This window comes from Quercus suber, unplaced genomic scaffold, assembly GCF_002906115.3.
Source record: "Quercus suber isolate HL8 unplaced genomic scaffold, Cork oak 2.0 scaffold_253, whole genome shotgun sequence".
In the NCBI taxonomy this organism is placed as follows: Eukaryota; Viridiplantae; Streptophyta; class Magnoliopsida; order Fagales; family Fagaceae; genus Quercus; species Quercus suber.
Window position 1 is genome coordinate 720,935 of NW_027069709.1, and position 15,327 is coordinate 736,261.

Consider the following 15,327-nt stretch of genomic DNA (forward strand, 5'->3'; position numbering starts at 1 on the left):
ATTCAATATTCAATTCAATATAGATGCCATTAGATGATTTATGTCAATGATAAACAAAAAAGGCTATTAGGAAATAGGAGACATAACCCATGATTTATGGGATATGTACAACAAAAAATACAATGCACAAATGCTAAGACCAGATTTTACAATAGATCCGCACATGAAAGTTACATGTGAAAATTTGTAAAAGCAATGGAATCCTAAAAAGAATGACATTGTAAATTTCATATAAAGAGGGTACTTGAGCAGCCTTGTCTTGTTCTCAATTCATAGATTATAAAAGCCAAAAAAATATATTATCATTTATATTAAGAAAATATAGTTGGAAGCCATACCATAACTTCCTCCTGGTAAGTCTTCGCATCACATGTGATCATTTTCAAGTTATCGTCCCAGCCAAACCCACTCTTCTTTCTATGAGTTTGAATGGTACTCCACATGGTCCTCAGAGTACACATCTAATTCTCCACATATGAGGGGTGGCACTTGACCCCAAACTGATCAGATATCGCATTGGCTACAGTAGTAAAGGAGCCGGCCTTAAAAGTGTTCAAGGGCTTGTTGCCCTTCATGACCTCTTTGGCAAGTACAGTTAGCATGGTCGTGTGCATTGGGGGCAACCACCTGAACTGCTTACTGCCTGCCTTCTCTTTCCCTTTCGACATTACTACATATGATAATTGTATAATGAGACTAGCATTTAATAATGGGAGTAGCATTTAGTAATTACTGTGCATATGAACAACAAATCAAACACACATACAACCATGATTATAGATGTGCACAATAGAACGAAACAACTACTGGAAATGACAATGTAATGTTGAAAATAATTATTCTTACACCACTAAAAGTCTATAGCAAATACATTGTCCATACAGAAAACAAAAATACAGTACATATTACAATCATAGAAATCTAAATAAAGTAATACTCTCCACTGTTGGTATAATCAGACCATATAGCTTGGCATAACTCATCTCTCTTAGCATTCCACACTCTACTATCTTCAATGGAGTCCTGACGTGATTGTGTTTCTTGTTGGGAGCCACTAGACTCTACTCGATTCATTGCAGCTTCCATAATATAGTCAGCAGGATAAACCCCCATAATGTGATTATGAATCACACAACATGCTAACACTATTTTCACTTGGGTTTCAAAAGGCCAAAATGGTTCTGCATCCAACACTTGAAAACATTTCTTCAACACTCCAAACCCTCGCTCAATGGTAGTTCTCAATGAAGAGTGTCAGAGGTTGAACAATTCCCGTTCATTCTCACAAGGACGATCACTAAACTCTTTCAAGTGATATTGCACACTCCGATAAGGTGACAAAATTCCATTTTTATTGCCATACCTAGCATCACCAAGATAATACTTACCTACATATATTAAAAAATAAAACCAAATCACTACTATGCTTAGAAAAATGCACAAAACTTATTAAACTAATAAAACCAAAAGGCGAAGTAATTCTATAATACCTTAAGGAATTGAAAATCCCCTTGGCCTAGCAAATGTATCATTTAACACACGTGAATCATGTGCACTACCTTCCCATCCAGCCAATACATATGTGAACTTCAAGTCAAAACTAATGGCAGCTAACACATTTTGTGTGGTTCCATCTTTGCGACCACGAAACCTTCCTTGTGTTTCAAGTGGCACAGATGCACGGACATGTGTACCATCTATTGCTCCAACACAATCCTAATTTTCGATAGACATAATGGTTTAAAATTACACAAATCTTCATAATTTACACATATACACAAGCCACAATATTTACCTTAAAATATGGGTAGAACCTTTGCTTGCTCACTTCCAAGTGTAGGAGATCGTAGCAATATAATTCTCGGAGTACCGAGGTCGAACCACAAGGAGCAGGATAAATTTAAAGACAATATAATTAAACAGTAATTTGGGTGAAGAATAAAAATACTTTTGCTTGGTGATTGTTAACAAGAATAATAATAAAAACTGATTTAAATCAATAATGTAAATACTAGGGCATCGGGGTGTTTCCCTATATCGATATGAAATTCTTTATGATCTAAGAAAATATATATTTCATAATTGATTGTTCTTATACAATTAAAAACTTATGATTCGGTTGAACTGAGACAATTCAAGAACGCATGATAACCTTGATTAATAATGCGGTTAGAAAAGTTTTCAGAAAAACTCATTCACTTTAAAACATGATTTCTATTTGAAACTATTAGAAATTCCTCTAAACAATAAGAAAAACATGATTGAACTTATTGAAAGCATGGAAGAACTAATACATCAAAAGAAATCTAATTGAACAATCAAATATGTCATTGATAAAATCCTAGAAAGAATCACATTGAATATTCATACCGTAGAGAAGAAACATAACCCCTAGCCCTAGCAAAGAGTTTAGGCTGCCATTAGAGAAAGAAAAATACAAGGTTTTCTTTTGCCAAAATTCGTTCTCACCGCCTCCCTCTAAAACCCTAATGTCTAAGTGTCCAAAGAAAATAAAACTTTTTACTATTTAAATTTCCGTCCAGGTTTACAGCAGTAAATTGTGAGTTAATTTTGGCCTTCAAAAATTGAGAATTTCGAAAAACTCAAAACTGAAAAGTTGTAGATATTTAAGTCACGGTTCCAACCCATCCAGTCTTGTGTCAATTGGATTTTTGAGAAGAGAGATACGCCCAAAATACTGATCAGTGCTCAAATCAGATTTTTCCTTTTCAGATTCTGCCTCTTTGATTTCTTTCCTTATTTGAAGCTTCCAATCATGTTAGATGATCGAAGCACTCCAGCTGCACCTCCTTAGACATTTAGGCATGGTCCTTTAGCTCCACTTTAATTCTAGTTTGGCCTTCATTCTCTCACAAATTTCTATAAACTCATCTTTCTCACATGATTTCCTGAAAGTAGAAAATTACACACAATGAATAGCATCTTATTCAAGAAATTATGTAAAGATAAATAATAGGGACTAATACAAATTAAGCATAGTAATAAGGAGATAACACCCACATAAATATATAACAAGTACACATTTTAATGCGTTATCACACCTATCTTGGTTTTCTTTTGAAGAATCCAGGTTCAACAACTCAAGATTTCAACTTTGTAATGGAAAGGGTTCAAAGGCGTCTAGCTGGCTGGAAAGCAAATCTTCTATCCTTTGCTGGTCGAATTGTTCTGGCTCAGTCTGTTCTAGCAACTATTCCTACATATGTCATGTAGGGTACATTGCTACCTAGTCGAGTTCTTGCAGTTGTTGATAAGATTGGAAGGGATTTTATTTGGGGTTCCACTGATGAGAAACGGAAAATCCATTTGGTTAGGTGGAAGAGTATTACCAAACCAAAAAAGGAAGGCGGACTAGGTCTTTCAGCAACTAAACCGAAGAACATTGCCTTACTTGCTAAATTGAATTGAAGACTTCGAATGGAGAAGGATCAAGCTTGGGCCAGAGTGCTTTGGAGTAAATATGCAAATACTCGAAGTGTGTGTTCCCGAACCTAATCAAGTATTAAGAAAGGGGAGGAAGTGTTTATCCAAGGCACTAAATGGCTCATTGATGCAAACAGTACAGTTAATTTTTAGTATGATAAATGGCTAAATGAGGGGAGCCTTAGGAGCTTAATGGAAGGTCCTCTAAATAGAGATGAAGATCTATTACTGATCAGAGGTATGATTTATGAGGGTTCTTGGAATCTTAACCTCTGCTCTTTTGATTTTCCTGCAGTCCTTAGAATGAAGATCAAGGCCATTCCCATTCCTTTCTTAGACGCCAGAGTGGATGGTCTGTGCTAGTCAAACTCTCCTTCAGGTGAATTCAATGGGAGGAGTGCTTACAAATTGGCCTGTGGTGTATCTCAACTACAGTAAAGCTTTAAAGGTCAGTGGATTTGGAAGCTTGACACACTGCCAAAAATTCAATGTTTTGTGTAGAAGTGTTATATGAAGTGCCTACCAGTTAAATCCTTGTTGGTTCATCGAGGGATAGTGTTAGGACATATGTGATTCAATATTAGGAACATATGTCACTATTTTATGTAATTGGCTAATCCTTTGACAAAATGCACTTTACTTGTAATTTGGTAGATCTAGGATGTGTTTAATACTTCAAGGAACAAGATTTCAAGTTCAAGTGTTAAAGCCATGCAAGTCTGTCCAAGAATCAAGTAAAAAAGTGCTGGATTTTAAAGCTCGACAACTAGCATCTATCGAGGTTTAAAAGCTGTTTCAGCCCGTGACGCGATAGCTATCTCGATAGATGGCTATCTATTGAGGTTTATGAAACTCAATTTTTCAGAGCTGTTTTTCATCCATTCCGTGAGTATGTGTTTAGGCTTTCTTTTCTCATAACCCAAAATATATATAAGGATTATTTTGAGGATCATCACAGGTTACACAAGTTGCACAAGTGTGAAGCAAAGTCTTGTTCATGCAAATTATGAGTGAAAATAGAATTTTCCCTAGTTCATCTTTTTCTTGAGGAAGCTGCTGTGTTTATATACCGTAGGGTTTTGTGACAAGGAGTTTCTTGATCTTCATCGTGTGATGAACTGAAGAACTTTGCAGTCAACATCCTTCTCAAGTTGGTGATTAAGTATCGTACTGGGATCCGCGCATCTATTGATTAGTCACGTACTGGGAGCCATGCATTGAAAGGAGAGATTGTCACTACAAAACAAGTCCAATTGGGTATTGGGGTAAGGGTTCAACTATAGGTAGGTATTGGGATTCTTTTACTTGTAACTGCTTGTTTTGATAATAGTGGATTCTCAAGAGTGGTGACCTTAAAATCACCCGGTGAGGTTTTTGCCATGTAAGTTTTCCCTATTCGTAAACAAATCACCGTGTCAATTTAATTTCCGCTGTATTTAGTTTAATTGGTGATTTGTTTGTGCTACCATGCATTTTGCATGTTAATTTGATTAATTAATAAACTTGGCTAATTAATCAATTAATTCATCACAATGGGTCTATACATTCTTGGCCTATCAGATAGCAAAGGTAGACCAGTGTAAGGGCTATGGAAGTGAATTGGAGACAATTTTACACATGCTGAGGGACTGTGCTGCAGCAAAAGACTTTTGGTAAAGAGCAAATATTGACATTTGCAATGACAATTTCTTTAATGTTGACCTGTGCTCTTGGTTAAAGAATAATCTGGAAAATAGTTTAAGTATGATGAGGAACCAACTTCCATGGATGTATTTCTTTGCGTTTGGTATTTGGAAAATCTGGTTATTCAGGAATTGAAAGATCTTTAATCGGAACTCTACGATACAGCTCTCTCTAGAGGAGGTGTGGAACACAGTAATAGAATTCTACTTCTGTACTGGGCAACATCAACCTCATAAAGGCAAGCACCCAATACAGGTTAGGTGGCTTAAACCTGAAAAAAATTGGATCAAGCTAAATACTGATGGCTCAGCTATGGGTAACCTAGGATTAGCAGGTGGTGGTGGAATTATCAAAGACAAGAATGGTGCTTGGTTGGCAGGATTTGCTAGAGCTATTGGCACTGCAACCAGCGTGGAAGCTGAACTGTGGGCAGTACGGGATGGCTTACAATTATGCAGAACAATAGGAATTCAAGCCCTTAAGGCAGAACTGGGTGCAGAATTGTAGTTAACTGGTTAGTAAATCCTTTGAGGACTAACTTACAACATTCTTTGCTTATTTCAGATTGCAGAGATTTGGTGACTACTTTCCCAGAGGTAAGAATCAAACACTACTTTCGTGAGGTGAACCATTGTGCAGGTAGATTGGCTAAGGCTGATGCAAGACTTCAGTAAGATTTTGTTGTCTTTGAATACCCCCCTTCAGAGGTAGTTTTGCCTTTGTTGTATGACTCTGCTAGAGTTTTCTTTGAAAGGCTTCAATTTAACTCTAATGTTTGTTCTTAGTTTTTAATACATATCCTTTTCTACCAAAAAAAAAGTGTGGTGATCTTTGTTGTGTGGTGATTTTTATTGAGGATCTGTGATTGATTTTTTTTTTTTTAATTTTATAGTTCATTAATATTAGATTCTTAGTATTTTACATTCATTAACTTACTTGGTACAAAGATTAAAAAACTTAAGTGGATACATGGCACAAACTTAAGTGAATAATTATGATGTGGTCACCACATAAATTTAGACACATGACATAAAATTGGATTTTAATTTCAAATTCTAATTTAACTTTCTCTAAACTTTACCTATTAATATATATATATATATATATATATATATATATATATATAAAAATAGATTTTGGATTTTGTGCGAAAGTTAATGATGCATTAGCACCTAACACAAAAGGCAAGAAGCCACAATGATAACACTCATTCACCTAGGCAAGAACATTTCACCTACACACTTCTATGGGTATATATATATATATATAGAGAGAGAGAGAGAGAGAGAGAGAGAGAGAGAGAGAGATTTCTAATTAGTTTCTCTCAAACATCCACAGTTTTTCATTCTTTAACTGACGTCACGGAAGCCTGAAGAAAGCACACATGATGCTCTCTTGATGGAACAGAAACTAAACTATTAGTTTCTGGTAGTAAACCTCGAATTCATAAGGGGTTTCCTTGAATCCACAAGAAGAAGAAAACTAAAATCCACAAGAGAAATAATTTGACAAAAAATTTATGTTTATTGATAATAGTCTAATAACTTACTTGCCTTTAGAGGCTACAATGCGTTTAAATAGTAAAAACAAAACCTAGGGCAACTGGAAATCCTAAGGCAGCTACGAAAGTATATAAAACCCTAATTTGACTAAAAAAATAAATTACTAAAAACTAAAATAGCAAAAATTACATAAAAATACTAAAATTAAATAATTACAAAAATTAATTATTAAACCATGTCCTACATCAGACCCCTCCACTTGAAACAAACTCGTCCTCGAGTTAATGGTCAAAATTCGAAATCTTCCACTCCAAATAATCAAATACTTTAAATGCTTTAATAACTTGATCCAAACCCTAATTTGACTAAAAAACATTAAAAGCACCTAAAAAGAATGAAATAAATTACATAAACCTAAAATAACAAAAATTACATAAAAATACTAAAATTAAATAATTACAATAATTAAATATTAAACTATGTCCTACATCAAACCCCTCCACTTGAAACAAACTCATCCTCAAGTTGATGGTCGAAATTTGAAATCTTCCACTCCAAATAAACAAATACTTCGAATGCTTTAATAACTTGATCCAATTTTGAAACATGAATTCTTCATAAAGTGTAGCGGAAAATTTCTTCTCATCTACCTTCAATTTATTTGCAACATCAATCAACAAAGGGTTGAAAATAAAATTAAAATTTTCTACTCCAAGAAAATCAACATATTGTGTAGTCATCTTCAACAAATCAACCGGAACCTGGGGGTTGTGGATGATGGACTCATCATCATATTTAACCTCAATTGGATCTGCCACAATATTCTCATTAATTACCATCTCTTGATTTCTGTCATTATCCACAATCAACTCATTCTTCTTTTCTTTGACATCTTCATCAAACTTTTGACAAGTGGTAGCTTCAATCTTCAATTCAATAACTTGTTGCAAGTCTTGATCTTTTTTAACCACTTCAAAATTTTCTTTAGAAATAGGCTGCTTCTTCTTAACCCTCAAACCCTTTTCTTTACGTGACACATGGACTTGGCTGTGATAATTTTGGTTTTGTGGTTGACCTTTCATGTTGTAAACATATTGCTTTTCATATGAATACAGATTTATAATCAACACTTGTATAATCTAGTATATCATAATAGTCATTAGGAAACCATAAATCAATTAATACCCTTTTCATTCTTTGCCAAGAGCGGATTGGATGCTTATCTCGTCGCTTTCTATCGATTTGAATGTCTTCCCACCATTCCTCTGCTTCATCATCCAATTTATTAGATGCAAGCCGCACTTTTTCTTCATCACTAATTCATCACTAATCTTCCAAAAATTAAAATACTCTTCCAAATCAAGAAGCCAGTCAATAAAACCCAACTTACACATATCTCCGTCAAAGAATGGAATTTTCTTGTAGTTAGGAGTGCGTCATTGAATACATTGATCATTGTTGTTGTGAGATGATTTTCTAGCAAGAAGAGTAGCAATCATTTGCTTGATTTTGCCTATAATTTGCTAACTCTTTTCACGAAATTGTTGATTTTCATCACGAAAAACAAGGAACTCAGCCTTAGTGAGGACTATGTTGTCGACATTGTTGCCGCCATCGTTGTTGTGGTGGTCACCGTCTCGCCGGTTAGCCATCAGACCAGGGTATGTCAAGGCTCTGATACCAACTGATGCAGGATGTAGAAGCGTCAAGAAGTAGAACACATCTACTTGTAGAAAACAAGAAACAAAACACGTTTGCTTCTGAAAAATAATTTCGAATCCACAAGGGTTCCTTGAATCCACAAAGGTCTTTAAATCCACAAGGAGAAATGGTCTGGAATCCACCAGAGAATAAAAAGACGAAAGTCTAAATTTTATTGATTGAATAATTGTTCCAAAAACGTGTACAGACTTAGGGGTCTATTTAAGGGCTTCATAAAATATGACAGACAAGAAAATATATTCTAAAATAACTCATAATTAATACCTAACCATAATAGGAACTAATTTGACTTAAAAAGCATTAAAAGTACCTAAAAGCAAGAAAATAATAACCCTAAACCTAAAATAACGAAAATTACAAATTAAATACCAAAATTAATAAATTACAATAATTAAATTGTAGATTCTGTCCTATATCATTAACTCAAAATCTTCCTTATAAACTTCAACGATCACAATTTACAAAGAACCGTTCTTCTTCTTTTTTTCCTTAAAAAAAAAAAAACACCTAGCGATGTTTAGAGTATCTTTTAACATGTGAGAGTGGACTGGGGAACGAAGACCCTTTACTTGGTCAGTGTCCAATGTCCATGCAATTGTTTTTGAGCTATTCAAGTTCCCTTTTTTTTCAAAATTTATTAAAAAAAATTATAAAGTAACCTATGAAGTTGTTCAAAATTTTATTTTATTTTTTCCTTAGTTTTTCTCAACAACCAAATGGAGATTAATCTCTTTTCTATATATTTGTTAATTTTGGCAACAAATTTGTTTGAGTGTTGTTCTAGTATTGACTAGGAATTATAAATGGACCGAATTTCTAGACTTAGACGGGCTTATACGGTTAACCTTAGCCTAGTGTTGTCAGATTGAATTCTTTTTCTGAATGTAAGTGGAGGATTTCGCCCGGTTTCTATATAGCAATGTGGAAATCCAGTATAATCATGTTGTTGAACAATTTTAGACTAAATTTTAAATTCTATTTGTATGTAGTATCAAAAGTCATGTAACTCAATGACTTGATCCATTCTCTGTTTAGGAGAATCAAGGTTTAAAACTATAATTATCAAATTTTCAAAATTAGTTCTTTTGGTTTTTGAAGTACTCCAGCCTTGATTTTAATCTTTAGGAGTCATTGTAAACAAAATAATTTTTAGATACTCTTGGAATACAATGAATAGTGCTCATTTCTCTCACATTCATGATAGAATTCAATCATTAAATTCATTGTGGGTTTACCATAAATGTAAGAAGAGAATGTGTCATTTCACTATACTCTGTGAATACCTGAGTCCAATAAAGGAATTGGAGTCATTTACTTCAATGACAATGTTCATCTATGGCTTTCAATTTTATTTTATTTTTTTTTTTGGAGGACACGGGTGGGGCAGAAGTGTGGGGTGCCTATGAATCAAAATTTTTATTCTTTTAAATCCAGCATATCCCGGTTGTTGAACAATTCATAAGATTCAAGATTTTGAATTTTCATCTTCATATGTACGTTAGAAATTGCTTAGCATTACATGATTAGACCATGACTCCTATTTCTGCAAATTCTAGCATCCCCACTGCTCTTCATCATTGCTTCAAATATTTATAACCAGTAAGAAACAATGTAAAAACCGAAGGAACTTATTACAAGAAATCGTAATGATGCATGTGATGTGTGCATCGAAGGTGTCCTTGCTTTCTGTTTTTTAGTACATAAAGATGGTAAAAATAGTCCACAACCTCTCTCATATTTTTATTTTCTTTTATCCACCAAAGCCTTTGTCAAAGCTAGGAAACGTCAAGCTGTCCTCACACGGAGAGTAACTCCATGTTCAGGTGCAATAACCAACCTAAATGTAGGGGAGTGTTGGTATGCAGGCGATAGTGAGAAGCAAAACTTGGATAGAATGAGAGATAAAATCACCTTCAGTTCTGTCATGGCAAAGTGTTGGCCAACACAGACACGAGAGCCTACTCCAAATGGCATATAAGCCTGGGGTGTCTTACCAGCCCCAACAATTCCATGAGCAAATCTTTCCGGATTGAATTTGTGTGCATCAGGTCCCCACAAATCATAGTGCAGTTGTAATATTGGGATTGGAATCTGAATGTTTATGCCTTTTGGGATCATCATGTCTTTGAATGTTATGTCTTCCAGGGCCTCTCTGTTCACAAAAGCTGCAGGTGGGTAAAGACGCAATGTCTCTTGGATCACCATTGTCAACTGCAGTCAAATACAAGTTTAGTGAACCTAGTCAATGAATGGGTGTGTCAACTCTCATGTATTAATTTCTCAATGTTGAGTACACGGTTTCAGTATTTGTGAGGCATTGGTGTCAATCTCTCCTTGTAATATTTGGTAACTGATGCATCAAGTTCTTTATGTGTGAAATTAAATGGAAAAAAAAAAAAAAGAACCTCAAAGGCATAATTATGGGAAGAATATTCAATCATGTTACTAGCCATTAGAAGTCACTTTTCTGATGATACCTCAATGGGGTATGAAATTTTATTCTTGAACGTTTTTCCAGGCACCACCTTCAATTCTAAGGCAATCTTACATTTATAAGTGCATATGACACCACTATATGAGCAGAAGCATTCTTCTAAATATATACCATATGCACAGAAGCACCATATAATACACTCCTACATGCATTCTTTTTCTCTTGTTTGCTGGGATATTCTGAATTAACATGAATCCATATGTAGTGGGAGTGTTTTCTTGGAAGATAATTTGATAAAATCAAATACAAAAATAGCTAAAACTAATAGTACTATCATACAGTAACTAGAATTATAAATTTTAAAGAAAAATACATACCGTTTTCATGTTTCGGAGCATGTTGGCATCTGGTAGACTATCCCCAACTATTTCGAGCACCTCAGCACGAGCACGAGCTTGCCATTCAGGATGTGCAGCCAGTAACATCAAGCTCCATGAGGCTGTGATGGCAGTGGTCTCATGGCCAGCAAAGTATATGTTTTTGCAATTATCCACAATGAACTTGTCACATGGGCCATAATAGTCATTATTACTTTTGGCACCCTCAAGAATCATTTGTAAAAGATCCTTCTCATATGATGCTTCAGTGTGCTGTTTTACCACCTTTAATATCATTGAGTTGATCTCTTCTTCAAGTTTCCACATAGCTCTATTGTTTTTGCTCGGCAAGAATCTATAAAATATACATAACATCCATTTTGAAAAATTTAGGAATAATCATCCCTAGCAATGTTCTCTTTCCCTCCACCCCCATTTATAAAAGAATAGAGATACCCCTAGTTCTCTTATCTCATAAATCCTCAACCCATAGAAGGCCAGGGTTGAATCTAAATCCTTAGGCCAGTGTTAAATCTAAATCCTACTCTTTTATAAGAAAGGGAAGTATCATTAGGCTATAAGAACACTAGTCAATTAAAGATGTTCACAAACAACAAACCAAAATTTGTCAATGTCATAGTTTTCTAGTCTTTGTTATTAAGATCAATGGATTCAAAATGTTACCATACCTAAAACCAGGAATTCCAACGTTTCCCTTGGACATGATTCCTTGAAGAGTTTTAAGTTTTAAGAATATTTCCTCTCCTTGGGAATAGTTGCTTCCAAAACAGGCTCTTGATATTATATCTGCCGATAGGCTTCTCAAATCATCATTGATTTTAATGTCTGCAATCCCTCCCTCATTTTCAATTCTACTCTCCCAACTTCTTAGCATTGAGGTTGTTGAGTCCACCATTAGGTTTACCATGCCCTTCAGAAAGAAATGCATATATTATTTGTAGCAGTATAAAAGTTTACAACAACAACCTAGCCTTAGTCTATAGAGATTCATTAAATAATGGTATAGTAGTGATTAATTAATCTAAAGCTTAATATGATGAGGCATTGAAGTAACAACAGTATATCGCAATCTTGACTCAAACAATCAGAAAACTGGGACAATATTGCGCTTTGGGATTGTTTCTGAGTTTTGTTCATGTAAAATGGCATTTCAATATTGTCAAAACTGGACTATCCCAAAAAAGAAATGACAAAACTTGTTTCAGGTTAGTTAGTTAAAAACAAAAATAAAAAATAGAAAGTAATAAAAGAATGGTTTCAGATTATGTCTTGTAGAGGATTACATTGCCTATAATAAGTGAGATTTACCTTAACCTTATCAATGTACAATTCAGGAGCAATAATCTTCCTTTGATGGGCCCAAGTTGCGCCATTTGACGACAGAATGCCTTGGCCCAGAAGCGGCCCACGATCTTTGGATAGATAAGAAGGTTTTCCAAGGTTCAAAGAAGTGCAAAGGCTGATTTCCTTCACCATCCCTGGATCTGTTATGCATAATAGCTGTATGTTTCCAGATGAATATAAGAATATTGGTCCTGCCACCAATGCATACTAGGTAGGTGAGCAAGGTTGAAAAAGATAAATTTAATATTTTGATTTTGATTTAGTGTTGATATGCATATTTTGATCATATGATCTTCAAGAGGTCCATTGTTAATATTCTAGGCATGTCTTGGACTAATTGCTAAAGATTACAAAACAGAGGAAAGTATTTGCTATGACAAAACATGCCATTGTTTCTACAACTTGTTACAGGTAAAAATAAGCATTCATCATTCAAATGAAATCTACTATAATTCCCATTCCCAAATCCCAATCTATGTCCAAGTTCACCTATTGGAAAAGTGGAAAAAAAAAAACATTTGAAACAGAAAAGTACCAACTTTTATTATTAATTTATTTTCTGAACAATGCTTTTATTAGAGAAATATAATAAAGAAGCAAAAACAAAAGGAACCATCTAATACAAATACAAGGTCATTGCCATAAGTATGGACTACAAAAGTTTAAAACTCTAATTACAATTGGAATATTATGACATCCAAAGTTGTCTAAAATCTGAGCTACACCCTCTATGACTACTGCTATTGTCTACTTATTTTCATTTTCAACTCCCTAATCTATATTTCAACCTACTTTGGTAGAGAGAGAGAGAGAGAGAGGAAATGAAAAGTGAAGTACCATATTCATTTCTCCACTGCTCTAAATGTGGGAAGAGAGTGGAAGGCCAGTCATGAGCAACAGCATCAGGGTGATCATACTCATTTGTAGCAATTTAATATTTTGATTTTGATTTAGTGTTGATATGCATATTTTGATCATATGATCTTCAAGAGGTCCATTGTTAATATTCTAGGCATGTCTTGGACTAATTGCTAAAGATTACAAAACAGAGGAAAGTATTTGCTATGACAAAACATGCCATTGTTTCTACAACTTGTTACAGGTAAAAATAAGCATTCATCATTCAAATGAAATCTACTATAATTCCCATTCCCAAATCCCAATCTATGTCCAAGTTCACCTATTGGAAAAGTGGAAAAAAAAAAACATTTGAAACAGAAAAGTACCAACTTTTATTATTAATTTATTTTCTGAACAATGCTTTTATTAGAGAAATATAATAAAGAAGCAAAAACAAAAGGAACCATCTAATACAAATACAAGGTCATTGCCATAAGTATGGACTACAAAAGTTTAAAACTCTAATTACAATTGGAATATTATGACATCCAAAGTTGTCTAAAATCTGAGCTACACCCTCTATGACTACTGCTATTGTCTACTTATTTTCATTTTCAACTCCCTAATCTATATTTCAACCTACTTTGGTAGAGAGAGAGAGAGAGAGAGGAAATGAAAAGTGAAGTACCATATTCATTTCTCCACTGCTCTAAATGTGGGAAGAGAGTGGAAGGCCAGTCATGAGCAACAGCATCAGGGTGATCATACTCATTTGTAGCGGTAGTTTTTGGTGTTGAATGAACTTGGAGTTGAATTCTCTTCATTTCGGGGATGTTCCCAAAGAAGAAAGAAGGAGAAGGTCCCCTTATTCCTTGCCTTTGAAGTTTTGCTCTGAGAAGTTTTGGTTTCAAAACCAAAAGGTTATAGAGTTGCATTAACAACACTATAAACCCACCTATAACCACTGATACAGTGATCTTCGCCATTAGAATTGGGTTTGCTTCCATGTTTCTGCTTCTTCTGCTTCTTTTCTCCCTAGACTTCGATCAAAACTAGGGTGTTTTCTTTCAGGTATTAATTGTCAATAGTCTGTTTTGCTGGCCACATTTTTTGTCTTTTTCTTTTCTTTTCTTTTCTTTTTTTGATATTTAGCATTTTCCAAAAAACCTATATTGTGTTGGATTTTTATCTGATTTGACAAGTGTAATTGGACTAACTGAGACGTATTACCTTGAGACATTGCAGGCTATATGATCCCCTTTTTGTTATGATAACGATTAATAAGTGCACAAACTATCTTGTCTTTTACTCTTTAGAGCATCAGTTGCCAAAAAAAAAAAAAATCTATTTTTACCTGACAAAAGATTCCTTTATTTATTTTAACATTTTACTTTATCGTAAATAGAAGTGGCAAAATCTGACACGACCCGCGAACCCGACACGATTAACCCGTTCATAAACAGGTCATGGGTTGAGGTTAAATGGGTTCGGGTCATATTCGAGTCGACACGGCTGACCCGTTTAATAAACGGGTCGTGTTCGTGTTTAATACGTGAACCCGTCTGACCTGTTTGACCCGTTTAGATAATAAAGATATTAAATTTTGTTATTATTGCTTAATTTTGTTGTTGTAATTATATGTTTATTATTATATTTATGGTTGTAATTATATTTTAATTTTAGATATATAGAAAATAATAATAAATTATTTAGATCATGTATAACCTATTAATCAAACAAATTATTAAATGAGTTATTTGTATTAATTTTTACATGACTTATTAATTAAATAGGTTAAACATGTCGGATTGGGTCAACCTGTTTAATAAATAGGTCGGGTTAGAGTTGAGGATTCTTGACACGTTTACTAAACAGGTCGGGTTCGGGTCAACCCATATAGCAGAGTACTTATGACTCGATACGACACGAACCCGACCCGCGAACACGAATTGACACCTCT

The 15,327-nt window shown here is 34.4% G+C and overlaps 1 protein-coding gene across 2 annotated transcripts; it reads right to left on the reverse strand.

Moving 5' to 3' along the window:
• Nucleotides 1–9,882: 9,882 nt before the first annotated feature.
• On the reverse strand, nt 9,883–14,460 carry LOC112002953 (cytochrome P450 714C2). 2 transcript variants are annotated; one of them, XM_065780999.1, is made up of 5 exons: nt 14,056–14,460; nt 12,492–12,718; nt 11,852–12,093; nt 11,163–11,517; nt 9,883–10,562 (listed from the first exon to the last, which is right to left on the reverse strand). In XM_065780999.1, the coding sequence occupies exons 1-5, from the start codon at nt 14,372–14,374 to the stop codon at nt 10,137–10,139; spliced, it is 1,569 nt and encodes a 522-aa protein (XP_065637071.1). In that variant the 5' UTR covers nt 14,375–14,460; the 3' UTR covers nt 9,883–10,136. The 2 variants fall into 2 exon arrangements, with proteins under 2 accessions (XP_065637071.1, XP_023890887.2); XM_024035119.2 differs by lacking the exon at nt 14,056–14,460 and adding an exon at nt 13,365–13,450 and having other exon boundaries at nt 9,888–10,562.
• Nucleotides 14,461–15,327: the final 867 nt, after the last annotated feature.